General features: G+C 37.9%; 1 protein-coding gene across 1 annotated transcript in view; it reads left to right on the top strand.

The window, feature by feature from the left end:
• CFAP47 (cilia and flagella associated protein 47) overlaps window positions 1–21950 on the top strand; it is a 469227-nt gene that overhangs the window by 338725 nt on the left and 108552 nt on the right. Inside the window, 4 exon segments of the mRNA XM_036304204.1 lie at window positions 6654–6829; window positions 8120–8263; window positions 8856–9029; window positions 15341–15452. Coding sequence (XP_036160097.1) covers window positions 6654–6829; window positions 8120–8263; window positions 8856–9029; window positions 15341–15452 — 606 coding nt within the window.

Below are 21950 nucleotides of genomic sequence, written 5' to 3'. Positions count from 1 at the left end.
AACATACGATTAATAGGGGTACCAGAACAACAGAAAGAGGAACAAGGGTTAGAAAACCTATTGGAAGAAATAATATCAGAAAACTTCCCTGAGGTGGGGAAGAAAAAAGTCACACAAGCACAGAGAGTCCCAAACAAAATGAACCTGAAAAGACCCACACCAAGACACAGCATAATTACCATGGCAAATGTTCAGGACAAAGAGAGAATCTTACAGGCTGCAAGAGAGAGACAGAGAGTTACATACAAGGGATCTCCCATTAGATTATCAAATGATTTCTCAACAGAAACACATCAGGCCAGAAAAGAATGGACAGAAATTTACAAAGTGATGCAAAGCAAAGGACTGAATCCAAGAATACTCTATCCAGCAAGGCTATGCTTCAAAATTGAAGGGGAAATAAGAAGCTTCACAGACAAAAAAAGGCTAAGGGAGTTTATCACCACCAAGCCAGCAATACAAGAAATGCAAAAGGGACTGGTGTAACAAGAAGAAATAAAAAGCTAAGAAAGAAAACAGGCACAAAAAATAGAAATGGCTACAAACATGTACCTTTCAATAATAACTTTAAACATAAATGGACTAAATGCTCCAATCAAAAGACATCGAGTTGCTGAATGGATAAAACAACATGACCCATATATTTTCTGTCCACAAGAGACCCACCTCAGAATAAGGGACTCACACAGACTGAAAGTGAAGGAATGGAAAAATATCTTTCAGGCAAATGGAAATGAAAAAAAAAAGCTGGGGTAGCAATATTTATATCAGACAAAATAGACCTCAAACTGAAGGCCATAACAAGAGATAAGGAAGGCCACTTCATAATACTAAAGGGATTGATACAACAAGAAGATATAACCCTGATAAACATATGTGCACCCCATGCAGGAGCACCCAAATACATAAAAAAAACTCCTGGAAGATATCAAGGGAGAGATCGACAACAATACAATCATAGTAGGGGAATTTAATACACCACTGACATCACTGGATAAATCCTCTAGACAAAAAATCAGCAAAGAAACAGCAATCCTAAATGACTCACTAGATCAGATGTACTTAATTGACATCTTCAAAACATTTCACCCCAAAGCCACGGAATATACATTCTTCTCAAGTGCACATGGGACATTTTCAAATATAGACCACATTTTGAGTCACAAACAAAGTCTCCCCAAATTCAAGAAGATTGAAATCATACCAAGCATCTTCTCAGATCACAATGGCATAATATTAGAAATAAACTACAATAAAAACAACCCAAAATTCTCACACACTTGGAAGCTGAATAGCATGTTATTAAATATTGATTGGGTTACCAATGAGATCAAAGAAGAAATTCAAAACATCCTGGAAACTAATGACAATGAAAACACAACAATCCAAAACCTGTGGGACACAATGAAAGCAGTCCTGAGAGGGAAGTGTGTAGCCCTACAGGCCTACCTCAAAAAACAAGAAAAAATGGTAGTAAATCATATAACTCTTCATCTCAAAGAGTTAGAAAGAGAGCAACAAGAAAAGCCCAGAGTGAGCAGAAGGAAGGAGATAATAAAGATCAGAGCAGAAATAAATGACTTAGAGACGAAAAAAAAAAATACATAAAATCAACGAAACCAAGAGCTGGTTATTTGAAAGGATAAACAAAATTGATGAACCTCTCGCCAGGCTCACCAAGAAGCAAAGAGAGAGGACCCCAAAAAACAAAATCAGAAATGATAGAGGTGAAATAACAACAGACCCCACAGAAATACAAATGATTGTTAAAAAATACTATGGACAACTCTACTCTAACAAACTAGACAACCTAGAGGAAAATGACATATTCCTAAAAAATACAACATTCCAAAACTCAATCAGGAAGAATCTAAAAATCCCAATAGGCCAATAACTATGGAAGAAATTGAAGCAGTCATCCAAAAGCCTCCAGCAAACAAAAGCCCAGGGCCGGATGACTTCACAGGGGAGTTATATCAAACATTCAAGGAAGAACTAAAACCTATCCTCCTCAGACTACTACAAAAAATTCAAGAGGAAGGAACACTTCTAAGCTCATTCTATGAAGCCAGCATCACCCTAATACCAAAACCAGGTAAAGACAACACAATGAAAGAGAATTACAGGCCAATATCCCTCATGAACATAGATGCCAAAATCCTTAACAAAATCTTAGCAAATCGGATCCAGCAGTTCATCAGAAAGATCATACACCATGACCAAGTAGGATTTATCCCAGGGATGCAAGGATGGTACAATATCCGCAAATCAATAAACATGATACATCATATAAACAAAAAGAAAAAAAAAACACATGGTCATATCAATTGATGCAGAAAAAGCATTTGACAAAATCCAACACCCATTTCTGATAAAAACTCTCAGGAAGGTTGGAATAGAAGGATCATACCTCAACATAATAAAAGCCATATATGACAAAACCCACAGCCAACATCATACTCAATGGACAAAAACTAAAACATTTCCCCTAAGAACAGGAACAAAACAGGGATGACCACTCTCACCACTCCTTTTTGACATAGTACTGGAAGTATTAGCCATTGCAATTAGACAAGAAGAAGAAATAAAAGGCATCCAAATTTGAAAATAAGAAGTAAAACTGTCTTTATTCGCAGATGACATGATATTATACATAAAAAACCCTAAAGACACCATCAAAAAACTATTAGACTTAATAAAAGAATTTGGCAATGTAGCAGGATACAAAATGAATGCCAAGAAATCTATGGCATTTCTATACACCAATAGTGAACTTACAGAAAGAGGGACTAAAAAAGCAATCCCATTTACCATCGCACCAAAAAAATTAAGATACCTAGGAATAAACTTAACTAAAGAGGTAAAAGACCTCTACTCAGAAAACTACAGGACGTTGAAAAAAGAGATAGAGGAAGACATAAACAGATGGAATAACATACCATGTTCTTGGATTGGTAGAATCAACATCATTAAAATATCCATACTACCCAAAGCAATCAATAAATTCAACACACTTCCTATTAAAATGCGAACAGTATATTTCACAGTTCTAGAACGAACTCTCCAAAAAATCATCTGGAATAAAAAAAGACCCTGAATAGCTGCAGCAATCCTGAGAAAGACGAAAAAAGTAGGTGGGACCTCAATACCAGATATCAAGCTGTGTTACAAAGCCACTGTCCTCAAAACTGCCTGGTACTGGCACAAGAACAGACATATAGATCAATGGAATAGAATAGAGAGCCCAGAAATCGGCCCGAACCAATATGCTCAATTAATATTTGACAAAGGAGGCAAGAACATACAATGGAGTCAAGATAGTCTCTTCAATAAACGGTGTTGGGAAAATTGGACTGATACATGCAAGAAAAATGAAACTAGACCACCAACTTACACCGTACACACAAATAAACTGAAAATGGATAAAGGACTTAAATGTAAGACGAGAAACCATAAAAATACTAGAAGAATCCAAAGGCAACAAAATCTCAGACATATGCCGAAGTAATTTCTTCACTGATACAGCTCCTAGGGCATTGGAAACTAAAGAGAAAATAAACAAATGGGACTACATCAAAATAAAAAGCTTCTGCACAGCAAAAGAAACCATCAACAAAACAACAAGAAATCCCACTGCATTGTAGAACATATTTGCCAATGTTATCACCGATAAGGCTTTAATCTCCAACATTTATAGGGAACTCATACAACTTAACAAAAGGAAGATAATCCAATCAAAAATGGGCAAAGGACCTAAATAGACACTTTTCAAAAGAGGACATTCAGAAAGCCAGGAGACATATGAAAACATACTCAAAGTCACTAATCATCTGAGAAATGCAAATCAAAACAACAATGAGGTACCATCTCACACCTGTCAGAATGGCTATCATCAACAAACAACAAGTGCTGGAGAGGATGTGGAGAAAAAGGAACACTCGTGCACTGCTGGTCGGAATGCAGACTGGTGCAGCCACTATGGAAGACAGTATGGAGTTTCCTCAAAAAACTTAAAATGGAACTCCCATTTGACCCTGTGATCCCACTTCTAGGAATATATCCCAAAAAATCAGAAACACCAATCAGAAAGGATATATGCACCCCTATGTTCATAGCAGCACAATTCACCATATCTAAGATCTGGAAACAGCCTAAGTGCCCATCAGCAGATGAATGGATTAGAAAACTGTGGTACATCTACACGATGGAATACTATGCTGCTGTAAAAAAAGCAGGAATTCTTACCATTTGCAACAGTATGGATGGAACTGGAGAGCATTATGCTAAGTGAAATAAGCCAGTCAATGAAAGAAAAATACCACATGATCTCACTCATTTATGGTTAATTAAGACCATTATAAACTGATGAGCAAAAATAGATACAGAGGCAGAGCAACATGGAACAGACTGTCAAACTACAGCTGGAAGGTTGGGTAGGGTTGGGGGGGTGGGAGGGGGGGTAAGATATCAACCAAAGGATTTGTATGCATGCATATGAGCATAACCAATGGACACAAGACACTGGGGGGCATGGGATGCTAGGGGAGGGTCAAGGCGAGAAAAAAAAAAGGAGACATATATAATACTCTTTGTAATACTTTAAGCAATAAAAGAAAAAAAATAAAAATAAAGAAAGAAATAAAACACTCTAATATTTATAATTGCTGAATGCTTTTCTTTTTCTTTAAATGTGAAATCTATGGCACACTTCATGTGTTTGATATTACATGAAGAAACTCAGTAATGAGCAATTGTTAGTACACAATGAATCTATCACTCTCTTTACCAGAGTATTTATGAGGCAGATGTGCTGATAAGAACATAATAAAGTTTCTAAAGTGGATAAAATTCCAATTAACAAGCATTTGTCTTCTTATATATAGAATAAGAAAAAAAAAGTCTAGATTAAAACTTTCCCGTAGTAGATGAAAGTGGGATTAGCAAATACATTAAAATATTATCTGAAAATATACTCATACATGATTTTAGAACAAATAAATATCTATTGTAAATGAATTTATATAAATGAATTCATATAATTATATCTGTTTATTTGTCTATAATATACTTAAATAATTAACTATGGACGATAATGATAAATTCACTACAGTATTTAGCATCCTTCACATTTCTGATGCACAGAGAAACCTGAGATAGATTCATCAAATTATATTCTATAGATCCATAGCATTCTTTTAAAGTACTTTGGTTTAGTTATATGGAGGTGTGGACATGAATTGGAGTTCTAGCTTTTTATCCTTTATGTTAATTTGTTTTGTATGTGGAGATTCTGTCTTTTTAGGTATTGTTCATAGACAGGATCTCAAAACCAAAAACTAAAATGCTTGAAAGCTACTGATCAAATCTCACTCTTTGATTTTAACAGATTGAGAAATTGAGTTGTAAAAAAAGGCTAAGTTCATTGCCCAAGGGGACACAGTGCAGGAGAGAAACTAAAGCTGGAAAATAGAATTTTAAAATATATTTTGATTGATTTCAGAGAAAAAGGGAGAGAGAGATAGAAACATCAGTAATGAGAGAATCATCGATTGGCAGCCTCCTGCATGTCCCACCCTGGGGATCAAGCTTGCAACCCCTGCATGTGCTTTGAGAATTGAACCATGACTATGTGTCTTGCTTTGGCCAATGGATTATTAAGGAATGTGGTGTACAAACTTCAGCATATTTGAAAACAAGTTTGCTTTTTTTAACATTTGAGGTGTTAAATGTGAGTCAATGAAATTTATAGCCAATTAATGTCATAATACTTATCTAGTCCATTAGTTGATAGCTTGATTTGTTTTCTTGGTTTGCGAGAAATTCTTTGCAGAATTAGGATTCTAAATATATTTCTATCATTTCTTTTTCATCTATTAATACATTGGCATAAGCAGTGAAATTTGTATTATGTTCTTATACTGCATCCTACTTTAAGATTGAGAGATTTTTTTTATAACTGCTTTGTCATTTCATGGAGAATAAAAAAAATGCTGATATGAGAAAAGGTAATATTGCTTGGAAGGAAAGGAACAGCATAGATAGCCTACCCATCATAAGAAATGATATTACCTAGTAACAAGGTAAATTTTATAACAAGGTGTAATGATAAGTATTAATTGGACTGTCCTAGGTTATTAACTATGAAAAAATTATTTCTATCTGCTGGTCAAGTTGCAAATTATTTTGCTTGTTATGGGACAGATCACCCATAAGTCATGGGAATCTGGGAAACAATAACAATACTTACCAAATATTCCATATTTCTGTCTCATTTCTCAGTCCCCATTCAATTAGATAAAGCCGTGCGACTGGTTCTGGCCAACTAAATAAGCAAACTTCTATCCACTCTTCCCCTGATCTGTCAGGGAAGAAGAGGTATTTCTGATGGTACTGCTGCAACATAGTGCTATCTTTTACAACATTAGTACCTGAGTGACTTTATGGATTAGACCTTCCTTTGACCTATCAATGACCTATCTGTCATTGATAAATAAACTTGCTTGTTATGCCCTGAAGATTTAGGGGTAGTGTGTTACCTAAGTATCACCTAGTGTCTTCTAGATTACCCCAAAAAGAATCTTGGGATTTATGCCATTTAAAATGATTAATTTATTTTTCAATTATTTTGATAGTTCCAGAAGGATCTTTTTCAGTTCCTTTAAAATTTGCTCCTCTCTGTCCTGGACGCTACCCTTGCAAAATTTTGTTAACATCAAGGTATGATGTGCGCACCTACTACATTGAAGGCGTGGTGAGTGATGAATGTCCAGAGACCAGATTTGATTTCGTAACACCAGCATTTGAAGCCCTTACCCAGAATATTCCAATAGTAAGCATGAACTCTTTTATTTTGTATTTTTCTTCATTTTCACTGTTACCATCTCAATTAAAGTTCTCTAAACCTTTTATCTTGAGCTATTACAGATTTCTTTTTTAAACCTTTTTATTTATTGAATGCTTTTTAGAGAGGGAGGGATGGAGACAAAGAGAGGGGGAGAGAGACAGACAGACAAACAGACATCGGACATCGATTTGTTGTTCCACTTATTCTGACCAGGGATTAAACCTGCAACCTTTGCGTATTTCCAATTGTATTATCTGTTGTTGTGTGTTTCTCTACATTGATGTCAGAGTTTTATTCCTGACTATAAATATCATCATGTTACTCACCTGATTAATCACTTATGTCACGACCCCTTTGGCGGTTGAACGACCCTTTCACAGGGGTCGCCTAAGACCATCCTGCATTTCAGATATTTACATTACGATTCATAACAGTAGCAACATTACAGTTATGAAGTAGCAATGAAAATAATTTTATGGATGGGTCACAACATGAGGATCTGTATTTAAAGGGCCAGAAGGTTGAGAACCACTGATCTTATGCTGTATCTCGTTGCTTAAAAAAAATTAACTTTAACTTCTTTAACCTATCACCAAATTCCTACTCAAAAGCCATGTCTCCTGGCTCCACCAAACAGAGTAATGGTCCCTGGCTTACTCTGCTCTAGATTCAGTTGTGATCTTGATATTTATTAAGATGGGTTCATAGGCACTAAGAATAATGATTGGCTGTAGCTTGGCTATCTATTACTCAAAGTGTCTATGCAACATAGAAGAAAGTAACATAATTGTAAGGAATTTTGACTAATAAATTGTTTTGTATTTGTTTACTTAATAAAGACATAACAGAAGTCTGATCAGAGCACGGAAATTTCCTATATGAGATATGTGACCTTTGCTATCTAAGCAATCTACCAGTTAGAACATTTTCTAATGACCCAGTTATTAGGAGTAAAATGTATAACCACAAGACCATTCTATCATTTAAACAATTAGTAAGTCAAACAAAGGAATATTCCTTTAGCTATTAAATAACCCATGGATCAACCTGTTAGGCTCCTGTGTGACATTGAAAGGACATATTTAAGAATAACTATGAAAAGACTTCTTGTGCCTTATATTCACAATTTTTCATAGTTGTTCTTAACAAATATGACTTTCAAATAGCGATTTTTAAGAAATACAATATATAATTTTATGGAAAGCACCAAGAATATGTCATTCAACTTTATAAATATCATCTTTCTTATATTTATCTACCTTTTTCATGCTTTAGATTAATAGAACAATGAATAACTGGAGATGTCACATGAATATAGAAGGAGAATGTTTTTATGGACCTCATAATTTCTCTGTCAAACAAGGTGAAACAGTACAATATCCTCTCACATTCAAACCTCTTTTGGAATGTGAGGTTATGGTATGTATTCATTGATAATTTTTACCTAGTATTAATGTGTCAAAACAATGTATGATATTAACCTATATAATTTACAGTAAATCTTTTTGCAGAAAAGTTATATTTTCATGAATTTGATCATTAGAGTTCACTCTGCCTGAATAATTATTTTAACTTGAGGGATAAACATTCTGAAAGGTGCAATGTCATTGCCTGCCAATTCTTATGCCTATATTACTTTTACATAACACACTAAACAAAGTAAACTCATTGCTTCTACTGTTTTTATTCATTAAGCAAGTTGGTATTTCAGAAATTATTTTCTGAAGACATATTTCTTTGACAAGGATATCAGCATGCACATATTTGCTATCTAAGAGAATACCTGCATAAACTCTGTATTTAGAGAAAGTAAAGAGAAATAATGAGGTTTTCACAGGTATTTCATCTTGCTCATTCCGTAGAGATATTTGTACATAAACTGCAAGACTCAATGACTGACCTCCTTAAATGTTCATTTGATTTATCAGACTCAAGAGTAATAGGATAGTAGAGGCTGTTTGGAATCCAAATGTGACTCCTATAGAGCTGAAATTTGCTTGATTTGTCACAGGGTAAACTTACTGTACAAAATAGAGCTGATGGTATGGAGCATGTCTTTGCCATGAAAGGGATTGGTAGAAGACCCGTGGCCTTGGAAAGTATCACTGCCCACTGTCAGGTGGGGATCCCAGAAGATAGAACCATAATGGTGCCCAATGATACAAAGAACAGATTAACATTTAAGGTAAGACTTTTTTTAGTATAAGAGTATTTTCAGAATGAGTATATAGAATTATAGGAAATTTTAAAAATATTTAATTTTATTTAACTAGATGAAGCAATGACACACAAAGAATGCTTAGAATTCTACTTTATATTAGTCTAACAGCTATTAAATGTTATTGAAATTATAAAGCTGAATTAGGACCAAACAAATTTTATTTCTAAGTGTTAGTATATAATCAAAAGACATTAAAATCTACTTATTTGCTTCATGTGTATTTTCACTTGAAGAAATTGCACATGTTAAGAAAAGATATTTTCAAACGCATTTTTAAATAGCTTTTGAAATTTTCATGTGAAACCTATCAGCACAACATTTCAAAAGTGTTTTCTAGCCAGGCCGGAATCGCTCAGTGTGTGAGCGTCGACCTCTGAACCAGGAGGTCTATGTTTCATTTCCCGTCCAGGGCATATGCCCAGGTTGTAGGTGCGGGAGGAAGCCAGTCAATGATTTTCTCTCACCATTGATGTTTGTATCTCTCTCTCTCCCTCACCTTTCCTCTCTGAAATCAATAAAAAATATATTTACAAAAGTGTATTCTATCCTTTACTAGTGTGAGTAATAGTAGGAATGTGAAGAAATGTATAATCTTTATTTTTATGAAGTTTTGCACTTAGCCCCCTTTGCTTAATTTATTTCAACCAATCCCAAAATACAACTTTCTACTTGTACATTTATCTACAAATTGTTGTGCCCAATAGAATCTTTACAAGAAGCTTCAAATAGCTATCACAGGTGCCTGAATTCAGTTTTAGGGTGTACTGCCAAAGTTTAGAAATTCTCTGAGTTCATCTTCTGCTTTTTTATGATCTTGAAAAATATGTGCTTTGGTTTTCTTCTCCCTTCCTTGCTGGATTGAAAATGGAGGGAATATTATGAACGAAAACCTCATTTTGTCACTCCCCTGCTAAAACTCTTCTTACCAGGATGGAGCACATACTTCTCAAAGTGGCATTTACTATCCTTCAAACGCTTACCTGCTCAGGTTCATCTCTTGCCAATTTTGGCTGCAGCTATACTTAGGCCTTTGTATACAATATTTCCTTTCGCTGCCAGCTAGAAATCTCACTCCAACTTCCTATCTTCCATTTCTCAGTGTTGGTGTAACTCCTTTTCATTGTCTGGAGCAAGTCCGAGATGCCACTTTTTCCAAAAATCCTTACCTATTCCCATAAACCTGAGTAGATCCATTTCGTATGCTTCCACAACATTTTTATACCTGTTCCACCATCAAACATACATCATATTACTCTTACCTGTTTGTTGTTCTCCACCATATTATAAATTGTGAGAAACGCTATGCCTCTCTTATCCATATTTTAAAGCTAGCATAAATCATAGTATCAAGCACATAATAGTTTTTAAGGAAAGGGAACCTCAGAGCCCCAGCAGGGAGGGTGTAGTCAGGACAAGCCCTGCCACCACCACTTCTAATTTGGATCCTCCAAATTAGCCACTGACCACAACCTTGCAACTGCTCCTCTCACTCTGGAGTCTCCAACTAAGCTTAAATCAGAGCATAGGGCCCCTTTTATCCTCCCCTGCTCAGAGTGACCTGTGGTCATCACACATCCCGTTGTTTCTGCCCCCTTTGGGGCAGCGCCTCTGCACAGCCAACTGGGACCTGGAAAGTATTATGCTAAGCGAAATAAGCCAGTCAGAATAAAATAAACTAATGAACAAAAAGATCCAGAGACATAGAAGCATGGAACAGACTGTCTAATCTCGGAGGGAAGGTGGGGGTGTGGGAAGAAATCAACCAAAGAACTTGTATGCATATATGAATCACCCATGGACACAGACAGTGGGTTGGTGGGGACCTGGGGTGGGGCTGTGTGGTAGGGACAGGCTCTAAGGCAGTGGTTCTCAACCTTCCTAATGCTGTGACCCTTTAATACAGGTCCTCATGTTGTGGTGACCCCCAATTTCATTGTTACAAATTAAACATAATTAAAGCATAGTGATTAATCACAAAAACAATATGTAATTATATATGTGTTTTCTGATGGTCTTAGGCGACCCCTGTGAAAGAGCCTTTTGATCCCAAAAGGGGTCGCGACCCACAGGTTGAGAACCGCTGCTCTAAGGGGTCAATGGGAGAAAAAAGGGGATATACGTAATACTTTCAACAATAAAGATTTAAAATAAATTAGAAAGGAAGGAAGGAAGGAAGGAAGGAAGGAAGGAAGGAAGGAAGGAAGGAAGGAAGGAAGGAAGGAAGGAAGGAAGGGAAGGAAAAAAGAAAGAAAGAAAGAAAGAAAGAAAGAAAGAAAGAAAGAAAGAAAGAAGGAAGAAGGAAGGAAGGAAGGAAGGAAGGAAGGAAGGAAGGAAGGAAGGAAGGAAGGAAGAAGGAAGGAAGAAGAAAGAGGAAGGAAGAAAGAAGGGAAGGAGCTTGGCTAGTGTGGCTCAGAGGTTGAGCATCAACCCATGAACCAAGAGGTCACTGGTTTGATTCCAGGTCAGGGCACATGCCTGGGTTGCAGCTGTGATTTCAAGTAGGGGGCATGCAGTAGGCAGCCAATCCATGATTCTCTCTCATCATTGATGTTTCTATCTCTTTCCCCATCCTCCTTCATCTTTCTGAAATCAATAAAAAACAAAAAAACAAAACAAAAACCCCAAAAAACTTTAAAAATATCCAGTGGAGGAAAGAAAGAAGGAAATATTATGATCACTTAGATTTATTAAAAATAAGGGAAAAATATTTTTCCAACACTCCTTTTCCTTGTCCAGAATTTACTGGTGAGCAAGGAATCCTGTTTTAAGAATTTGCAGGCCCTGACTGGTTTGGCTCAGTGGATAAAGCGTCGGCCTGCGGACTGAAAGGTCCCAGGTTCGATTCCAGTCAAGGGCATGTACCTTGGTTGCGGGCACATCCCCAGTGGGAGGTGTGCAGGAGGCAGCTGATCGATGTTTCTCTCTCATCGATGTTTCTAACTCTCTATCTCTCGCCCTTCCTCTCTGTAAAAAATCAATAAAATATATTTTAAAAAAAAGAATTTGCGGAAAACAAGTTAGAGAAAAACCTGAAATTTCATAGCATTGCTTATTTCATTTTGTTGTTATGGAGGAGTTAATGTCTATAGGTTTTTAATATTTTATTCTTCAGAATGAATGCATATTTTAAAATGTAGGCTTTTAAAACTAATAATTATGTTATATTAACTACATCTAATTAAATGTAGAAGTGGAATTCTATTCATAACAAATCCTCACAAATATTAATAATTAAAGTTTATATTTCTATTATTTTAATCCACAACTAAACTGAAGAACCTGGATATTTTACTTATAGAATGTAAACTTTTAGTGAAGCTCTTTCTGTAATTAAAGATATCACCTATTAAATTATATTTCATGAAAGTATTAATATTTATTATGTGTTCCAGCTCTTACTAATATTTTTATATTCATACCCTCAGGACATTTGCCAAACTATTCAACAGTTATTATTTGACATTGCAGTTGCCTAAGGTTGCAATAACACTTGTGGCCAACAACTTGAAAGGAAGATCTGGGGAATCAGACATCCTTGGGGGATTTTAAAAGCTTCACATATTCCTGGGGAACATGCAGGCCACATCCATTTGCAGAATTGTGCAGTTTCCCAGGAAAGATCTGAGAGGATCCCATTTTTCCCATTTCTGGCTGACACAGAGGCACTGTGTAAGCTGGAAATTAAGGTTAATGCAGTTTTAAATAACTATCCGAGTGCTCAAAGTGTGCTTCAACACATATACAGTGCTCCTTGACAAAGGGAAGATGATGTATTGTTTCAAGGCATTTAAAGAAACCTGTGACAAATTATTGCTGACCACGAAGCTAATTAAGCAGGGACTTCAGGGGGCACATACTACTGTGAATGCTGAATCACAGTATTAGTTCCAAAAAGTCACTAAATCAACAAAGAACAAAACATAGGGGAGCAGTGATCTGATTTAGAAAATGGCTATAGTACTTTATATAAAACGCACATTTTTTCAACAAAACAATAAAATTTATGAGGCAAAGAAAAAGGAAACAAAGAAATGGGGAAGTATAACCCACACACATACACACACAGGATATTAAGCAGTCACTGGAAGCTATCCCTGAAGGGGCCCACATGTTGGCTAAGTAGACAAATACCAGTACTTTAAACAAACCTTTGTAAATTGTTCAGTGAACTAAAGGAATCCTGTCTGAAGAATTAATGAAAAGTTTCAATAAAAAGATAGTATCAAGAAATATATAGAATTATAAAAAATAAATTCTGGATTTGAAAAGTTCAATAAAAGAAAGGAATTATCCACTAAATGGACTCAAAATATTTTCTATTTTCCCTTAGGATTTCTCCTTTGTCAGGTTATTTAGGACTATGTTGTCTAAAATTTCATCTGTTTAAGGATTTCCCAAATTTTTCCCCATTTCTGATTTCTAATCTAGTTCCATTCTTGTTAAAACACATACTGTGTATGATGCAATTTGTTGAGGCTTTGTTTACTACAATGTCCTATGATATGGTCTATCCTGAAAAATATTCTGTGTGCTTGAGACATGCTAAAGGGCATCTATGAAAGTCCCACAACTAACATCATACTTAATGAAAAAGCATTCAATGATTTTTTTCCTTATGGTCAGGAACAAGGTAAGGATTTCCAGTCTTGAACCTTTTATTGAACATTGTACTAGCTAGAAGGTCATACGTAGTGCAATTAGTTAAGAACAAGAAATAAAAGGTATCTACATAGAAAAGGAAGAAATCATACAATATCTATTTGTAGATATCATGATCTTATAAAGAGAAAATTATAAGAAATTTACTAATTATGCTCTCAAAACTAATACATGAGTTTAGAAGATTTACAGGATATAATATCAAATATAAATCAACCATTCCTATAAATTAGCAGTGAACAATCCAAAGTAAAAAATTTTAAAAGTCTTTATTGTTTAAAGTACTACATATGTCCCCTTTTTTCTCCCAACAAATAAATTGGACTTCAAAGTTAGAATGTTAGAAAATGGCTATAGTACCTTATATAAAACACAAATGATACCTTGAAGAAAGTGAAAAATCCAACCAGTGAATGAAAGAAAATATTTACATGCCATCTATCTGAGAAGGGCCTTATTTCTGGAGTATGTCTAACAGCACAAAGTAAAATGACAACACAGTTTTTAAAATGTGCAAAGAATTTGAATAGACTTTTCTCCAAAGAGGATATGCAAATGAGCAATAAGTAGGTAAAAAGATATTCCACATTATTAGTCATTAAGGGAATAAAAATTAAAATCACAATAAGATGCCACTTTACACTCATTAGGGTGGCTATAATTAAAATGACAGACAATAAAAACTGACAGATGTAGAAAAATCAGAACTATCACGCATTGCTAGTGGGAAATTACAGCCATTTTTGAAAACAGTTTTGGAAGACAGTAACTTAAAAGGTTAAATATTGAATTATAATTTGCCTGAGCAATTCCATTCCAAGTTGTATGCTCATGAGAAATGAAAATCTATGTCCACTCAAAAACGTGTATGTTTTCAGAACAGCTTTTTTCAAATTAGACAAAAATGGAAACAACCCAAACTTTCATCACTTATGAATGGATATACAAAATGTTTCATATCATATAATTCAATACTATTCATTCATAAACAATGATGTATTGATATATGTCACAATGTAGATGAACCTTGGAAAGATCATGCATGCTAAGAGGAAAAAGACAGTCACAAAAGACTACATATTATATGATTTCTTTCCTATGGATTGTCCAGAATATGCAAATTTATAGAAGCATAAAATAGACTAGTGTTTGCCTGGGCAGTGAGGGTGGCAAGATGCAAATACTAAGTAAGCTGAAAGTTGGGTTTAACCAGAGTTGTGGTCAAATGTTGCTTAAATATCCTTTATATACTGTGTTAATATTGATATAGAAATTCATTGAAATGGTTCATCATTTGTACATTAAAATTACATAGAGAAAATGGAGCATTACCTATAAAAGATACTCAGATTGTCTAAGCATCAATGATCTTGCTACAAATAGCAACAGAAAATAAACATCACTCTTTTTGCAAGAACCTCCTTCTATTTTTTCATAGGTCTCATATTTTTCTTCTACTGTATATAGCAGTTTGGGGGCTTGCCTTTTATTTAAAAGGAAACATTTTTAATGGAAGTATTTAAATTACATTTCATTTTCTCCTATGCTTTAGCTTGTTTTATTGATTTCATGTAAATGTTGACATATAGTTCTTGATTTTGAACTCTGTTTTCCAGGTATCTTCAAATGTTCCCATAGTGTGGGGAAAGCAAAGCATCACCGTAGAACCTGGTAGTGCAATTCCATATATTCTACACATAAGCTCTTGGAAACGTGGTGTATTCAAAGGTAACCAAACCATTAATAAAATATTATTAGCTACCACATTAGCTCAAATACATGAAAATATAATTTACATTTCCCCTTTCTAATAAATGACCCAGAGGGAAATTTATTTTTTCATTTCAGTCATTACCTTTCTAAATAATCAGAGCTTGAGGCACACATTTTAAGTTTAATACTATACTCTCTTGGCCATTTATTTGAATTTATTGGTGTGACAAATTCCTAGAAGGAAAAATGTTTAATTAAGGGAATTTATGTTTAAAATTATGATAGCTTCAAATAGTTATTCCAATTTATGAACCAGACAGCATCCTATGAGAATGTCTGTTTATAGGACTATGTATAATAAAAACATACCTGCATTTGATACATGAACAATAGGTTAAAATCTTTAGTATGTGTGAATTTTTCATGTTGTATGTCTAATACAGCATTCACTTATACAAATTACCTTGGTGGTCTCTCAACAGACTTGTTTGGGAGTGGCTGTAAAGGTTATTCTTATAAGCTTTTTCAGGGAGGGGTGTGTATGAAAAGAGTGGAAGAGTAATAAGGAAGAACAGAGAGGGTATGATTCATCAAAGGAATACGTTACCCCATTTCAAAGAGCATTAAATGCCCCATGGTGTTTGGATCCTGCTGAGGAAATTATTCTAATGCAGGTGAAGGGATACTAGTTAGTGGGTAGAAAGCATGCACCTAGTAACAATCTTGTGTGCCCTGGAGGTTGAGTACTAGCCTCTCATCCCTGCTTGTCTCAATAAAGAATGTTTTAGGGAAGGGTCTCCAGTGGTCGGCAAACTGCGGCTCGTGAGCCACATGCGGCTCTTTGTCCCCTTGAGTGTGGCTCTTCCACAAAATACCGACTCCTGTGCATGGGCCACGAAGTTTCAATCGCACTGTACATGCGTGCCCGCACATGGTATTTTGTGGAAGAGCCACACTCAAGGGGTCAAAGAGCCACATGTGGCTCGTGAGCCGCAGTTTGCCGACCACTGGTATACCATTGGTTCCCAATGTGGGGCACAGGTCCCACAGGGGGCATTTTTATTTTTAATATGGGCAATTCGAGAATGAGTTATTAACAGTGTATTTTTTGCATTTCTTATGGTTATAGGGGCCTCATATCCTATCTAATAAAAGAGAAACATGGTAATTAGCCATACCTCCGCTACCCTTCCCATTGGCTAATCAGGGAGATATGCAAATTAACTGCCAGCCAAGATGGCGTCCGGCAGCCAGGTAGCTTGAAGCGAACATGAGGCTTGCTTGCTTCAGTGACGGAGTACTCCAACGTTCCCCGCCTGCCACTGCCGGCCTCTGAGCTTGCAGTTTGAAACATTATTACAAATAAAGAAGCTAAACAAAACCCCAGAAACCTGCTTTCAGCCCTCTGGGATCTCAGAGCTGGAGGTGAAACAGTGTTTCGATTATAGAACCCAAACAAACCAGATACCTGCTTTCAGCAGTGGAGGCCTAAGAGCTGGAGCCAAGCCTCAGAGCTAAAGCTGGCCCAGAATAAAAAAAGAAAAAAAGGAGCGGTTGGGAGCTTCAGTCACCTGCCAGCCTGAAAACAGCCCTCAGCCCCTCTCCCAGACCGGCCAGGCACCCCAGTGGGGACCCCCACCCTGAAGGGGGTGTGACCAGCTGCAAGCAACCATCATCCCCTCATCCAGGCTGGCCATGCACCCCAGTGGGGACCCCTACCCTGATCCAGGACACCCTTCAGGGCAAACCAGCCAGCCCCCACCCGTGCACCAGGCCTCTATCCTACATAGTAAAAGGGTAATATGCCTCCCAGCACCGGGATCAGCAGAGCCGCGAGGCCTCCCGAACCCGGGATCAGCGGAGCCGCGAGGCCTCCTGGCACCGGTATCAGCGTGACGGGGCAGCGCCCAAACCCCCTGATCGCCCTGCGGCTCTGTGTGTGATAGGGGGCGGGGCCACAACCTCCCTATCCGCCCTGCTCTGTTCGTGACAGGGGAAGGCACCCCAACCCCCTGATCAGCCCTGCTCTGTGCCTGATAGGGGGGAGCTCCCCAACCCCCTGATTGCCCTGCAGCTCTGTGTGTGACAGGGTGCGGCGCCCCAACCCCCTGATCGGCCCTGCCCTGAGTGTGACAGGGTGCGGAACCCCAACCCCCTGATCGGCCCTGCTCTGTGGGTGATAGAGGGCGGCGCCCCAACTGCCTCCTACGGGCCCTGCTCTATGTGTGATGGGGTAGAGCCATAACCTCCCCATTGGCCCTGCTCTGTGTGTGACAGGGGGTGGTGCCGCAACTCCCCTATCGGCCCTACTCTGTGAGTGACAGGGGGGAGCTCCTCAACCCCCTGATCGGCCCTACTCTTTGCATGACAGGGGGGACCTCCCCAACCCCCTGATGGGCCCTGCTCTGTGCATGACAGGGGGGAGCTCCCCAACCCCCTGATCGACCCTGCTCTGTGCGTGACAGGGTACGGAGCCCCAACCCCTCTGATGGGCCCTGCTCTGTGAGTGACAGGGGGCAGCGCCTCAACCCCCTGATTGGCCCTGCTCTGTGCATGACAGGGGGTGGCACCGCAACCTCCCCATCCACCCTGCCTTGAATGTGACAGGGGGCGGTGCCCCAACCCCCCAATCGGCCCTACCCTGAGCGTGACTGAGGGTGGCATCGCAACCTCCCAATCTGCCCTGCTCTGTGCATGACAGGGGGCGGCGCCCCAACTCCCCAATCGGCCCTGCTCTGAGCCTGACCAGGGGCTGCACCTAGGGATTGGGCCTGCCCTCTGCCACCTGGGAGCAGGCCTAAGCGAGCAGGTCCTTATCTCCCTAAGGTTCCCAGACTGCGAGAGGGCACAGGCCAGGCTGAGGGACCCTCCTCCCCCCCGAGTGCACAAATTTTTGTGCACCAGGCCTCTAGTATAGTATACAAATATATATTGTGACATATTTATGCATTTCAGTTTTCTGTTATATATTTTGAAACTCTATTTGCTATTTTTTAATATCACTTCATATTATTATAATTTTTTAAAACAATTTCTTAGTGATTTCTTCCACAGTACTTAACTGTCCTTTCATTCTTTTATTTTTCTCTTTTATGGATGCCATGTGTTTTGGAATCTTGTTTAGACCTAGTTAATGGCCTTTTAGGCTTCCTCCATGTGAATAGGAGTTCACTTTTTGAATAATCAGAATTATATGTCACAGGGGGGCATCAGGATTTTAGAGGTGCTTTAGGTGAGTCATGGCCAAAAAAAGTTTGGGAACCATTGGTCTATACCTAGCATAGAAGGTATAGAAAGCTGCTCCAAAGAAGAAAGTACAGAGAATAGACTGAATGCCAATCCTATTAACAAGCAGAAGGGAAATTTCAGAATGGTAAACAATGAACCAATTAGTATCACAGTAATAGAATGTACTGTGAAGGAAGAGCCAACCTGCCCACCCCCACTCTCTGCTTGGCTTCAGATATCACCACAGTCATAGTCATTAGCATCTTCTGAAATCTTTGATCACTTTGCAGACATTTGGCTTTACAAAGCCCATTAATAATTCTCCATGTGATAGATTTTGAGCTATAGTGAGCCCGTTCTTCTCCTCTCTGCCTCCCTTCTCCCCTCTCACCTCCCCCCCACCCCCTTTCCATCTCTCTGTTTTTTGTCACTCTAGGCAGAGGATATGCACTCCAAACCCCCATGTTGTACAAGGCTCAATTGTGTACATTTAATTGTAACAGGAGCTTAAAAAGAGTGGGAGATAAGCTGTATTATATATAGATTAAAGACAGAAGTGACCACAGCACTGTATTGTTTATTATTATTATTTTTAATAATTTTTTGATATACATTTTTTATTAATTTCAGAGATGAAGGGAGAGGGAAAGAGAGATAGAAACATCAATTGAGCCCACAACCCAGGCATGTGTCCTTGACTGGAATCAAACCCAGGACTCTTTAGTCCCCAGGCCAACTCTCCATCCACTGAGCCAAACCGGCTAGTGCTGTATTGTGTTTTTTTTTTAAATCTGTGTTCTTTATCATCCATATAAATTTGTTTTTCCACCTTGCCTTTTGAAGGGGAAATAAAATAAAAGAAATTGAGTTAAAATAAAGGTTAAAATAAAGAAATAAAAAGGTAGAAGTAAGAGGAGGGTTAGCAAAAGATCCCTTAGGCTTTCATCTTTAATCTTGCTACTTAGATTTTATTAGGGTAGTATATTAGAAACGAAACAATGGAAATTAGCTTGATTATGTGTAATACAATGTGCATAGAGAATATACGTATAAAAAAACTTTGATGAAATTAATGTGCCTCTAAGAAATTCACAAGTTGACAAAAGGCCAGCCTTACAGAAATTTTCCTGAACAGTGTTCCTCATTATCGATTGGGAGTGGTGAAGCATGAAGCCAGTGCTAAGAACAGGGTGGGTGTGAGAAGACCAAGTGCAAAGAGGTCAATAGTTTGTCAGGTTTAACTGTTGCCATGGAAACTTGCTTTTGGTGGTGATCATTGAGCAGTATCTAAGACCTATCACTTTAGATCAAAATAAATGTTCTGGAAGAAGTATGGGAATGATTTTGCGATTTTGCCAGTCAAAACCATTTATTCTGTGATATGTTTGGTGATATTTAGACATGACTTAATGTACCATTTCCCATACTCTGTTGTCAGGGACATATGTATGCCTTTGCCACTTATTACCTGTGTGACCTAGAGTAAGTTACCAAGCTTCTCTACAGCCAACCTTCTGTACAGCCCAGGTTGCTCAGCTTTCATCTGTAATACCTTCAACAATAAAGATAAATTTAAAAATAATAGGGTGGTGAAGGCTTGGGGCATGGGGCGGGGGTGAGCTAGAAGGGGTCAGTGGAGGAATAAGGGGAACATATAATACTTTCAACAATAAAGATTTAAAAGAAAAACATAAATAAAATGATTAATTAACTCCTGTCAAAGTAATTAAATAGGTAATGGGTGTAGCATATGCCGAGCATAGAGTAAGCATTCAATAAATGGTTTTTCATAATTTTCCAAAGAAACACCATTAGCATAAAATAACATTGCTCAGTCTTTAAGTTTGAGTTTGATATTTATATTTTATAAGCTAATATGAAATGAGAGAAAAATGATTCCTAATTTTATAAAATGACTTATATACTGAGAAATGTTTATTTTATTGACTGTTAAAGCAGCCTTTTGAAAAATCAACCATTTAGACTGTTTGGCAGCTAAAAATGTCCATTTTGTCAAAGTAAAAACTTTTTTTATTAAAAGTATAACTGCAATAATTACTATTTCTATTAGATTTTTTGTAATGTTCTCTTCAGACAAACTAAGAATCTCCATTAAGTCAATGATGCTGTACCTTAGACAGTTGCTTTTGCTCACTACTATTATTTCTGTTGTACCTATAGTGTTTCCAAAGCCATCTAATAATTTTCCTGTCACTCTAATAAACTCAAGCACCAACAATCAAGTTTTTTTATTTACTTTTGTTCCCTTTTGGATTGGCCTTAGCCAGAACAGAGGAATATAGGGGAAGAAATAATCACATGTATATATACTGTGGAAAAATTATCATCTCTTCACATATTCTTTTATATTCACACATATTCTCATAATCAGTATTTACTGCATTTGATTTGAAGGTTCATTGCTGATAGTCAGGTTATTGAGTCTAATGTTATTCTTTTTATAAGTTTATAAGGATTTGACTACTTATCTCTTCTACTATCCTAGCTAATAAAGAGTAATATGCAAATTGACCATCACTCCAACACACAAGATGGCCACCCCTATGTGGTCGAAGATGGCTGCCACAAGATGGCCGATAGGGGAGGGCAGTTGTGGGAGACCAGGCCAGCAGGGGAGGGCAGTTGGGAGGGACCAAGCCTGAAAGGGAGGGCAGTTGGGGCCAACCAGGCCTGCAGGGGAGGGCAGTTGGGGACAACCAGGCCTGCAGGGGAGGGCAGTTGGGGGGGACCAGGCCAACAGGGGAGGGCAGTTAGAGGCAATCAGGCAGGCAAGGGAGCAGTTAGGTATCGATCAGGCTGGCAGGAAAGTGGTTAGGGGGTGATCAGGCTGGCAGGCATAAGTAGTTAGGGGCAGTCAGCCAGGCAGGCAGGCGAGCAGTTGGGAGCCAGCAATCCTGGAATGTGAGAGGGATGTCCGACTGCCTAAATGGGCAGTCGGACATCCCTTGAAGGGTCCCAGATTGGAGAGGGTGCAGACTGGGCTGAGGGACACACCCTCCCATGCACGAATTTTGTGCATTGGGCCTCTAGTTGCTAATTAATAACCAAAAATAAAGATGCAATTTTAAAATGTAATTGTTTAGAAATAACATTAAATTTATATTGCCAAGCAAAAGGTTTTTCTCTAGAATAAATTAAGTAAAAAATATTGGCATAATTTTGGTGCATTGTTTAAAAGTGTCCTGCCCTAACCGGTTTGGCTCAGTGGATAGAGCATCGGCCTGCAGACTGAAAGGTCCCAGGTTCGATTCCAGTCAAAGGCAT

Source organism: Myotis myotis, unplaced genomic scaffold (genome assembly GCF_014108235.1).
Source record: "Myotis myotis isolate mMyoMyo1 unplaced genomic scaffold, mMyoMyo1.p scaffold_m19_p_4, whole genome shotgun sequence".
Taxonomy (NCBI): domain Eukaryota; kingdom Metazoa; phylum Chordata; class Mammalia; order Chiroptera; family Vespertilionidae; genus Myotis; species Myotis myotis.
This window is presented reverse-complemented; position numbering and strand designations above follow the sequence as displayed.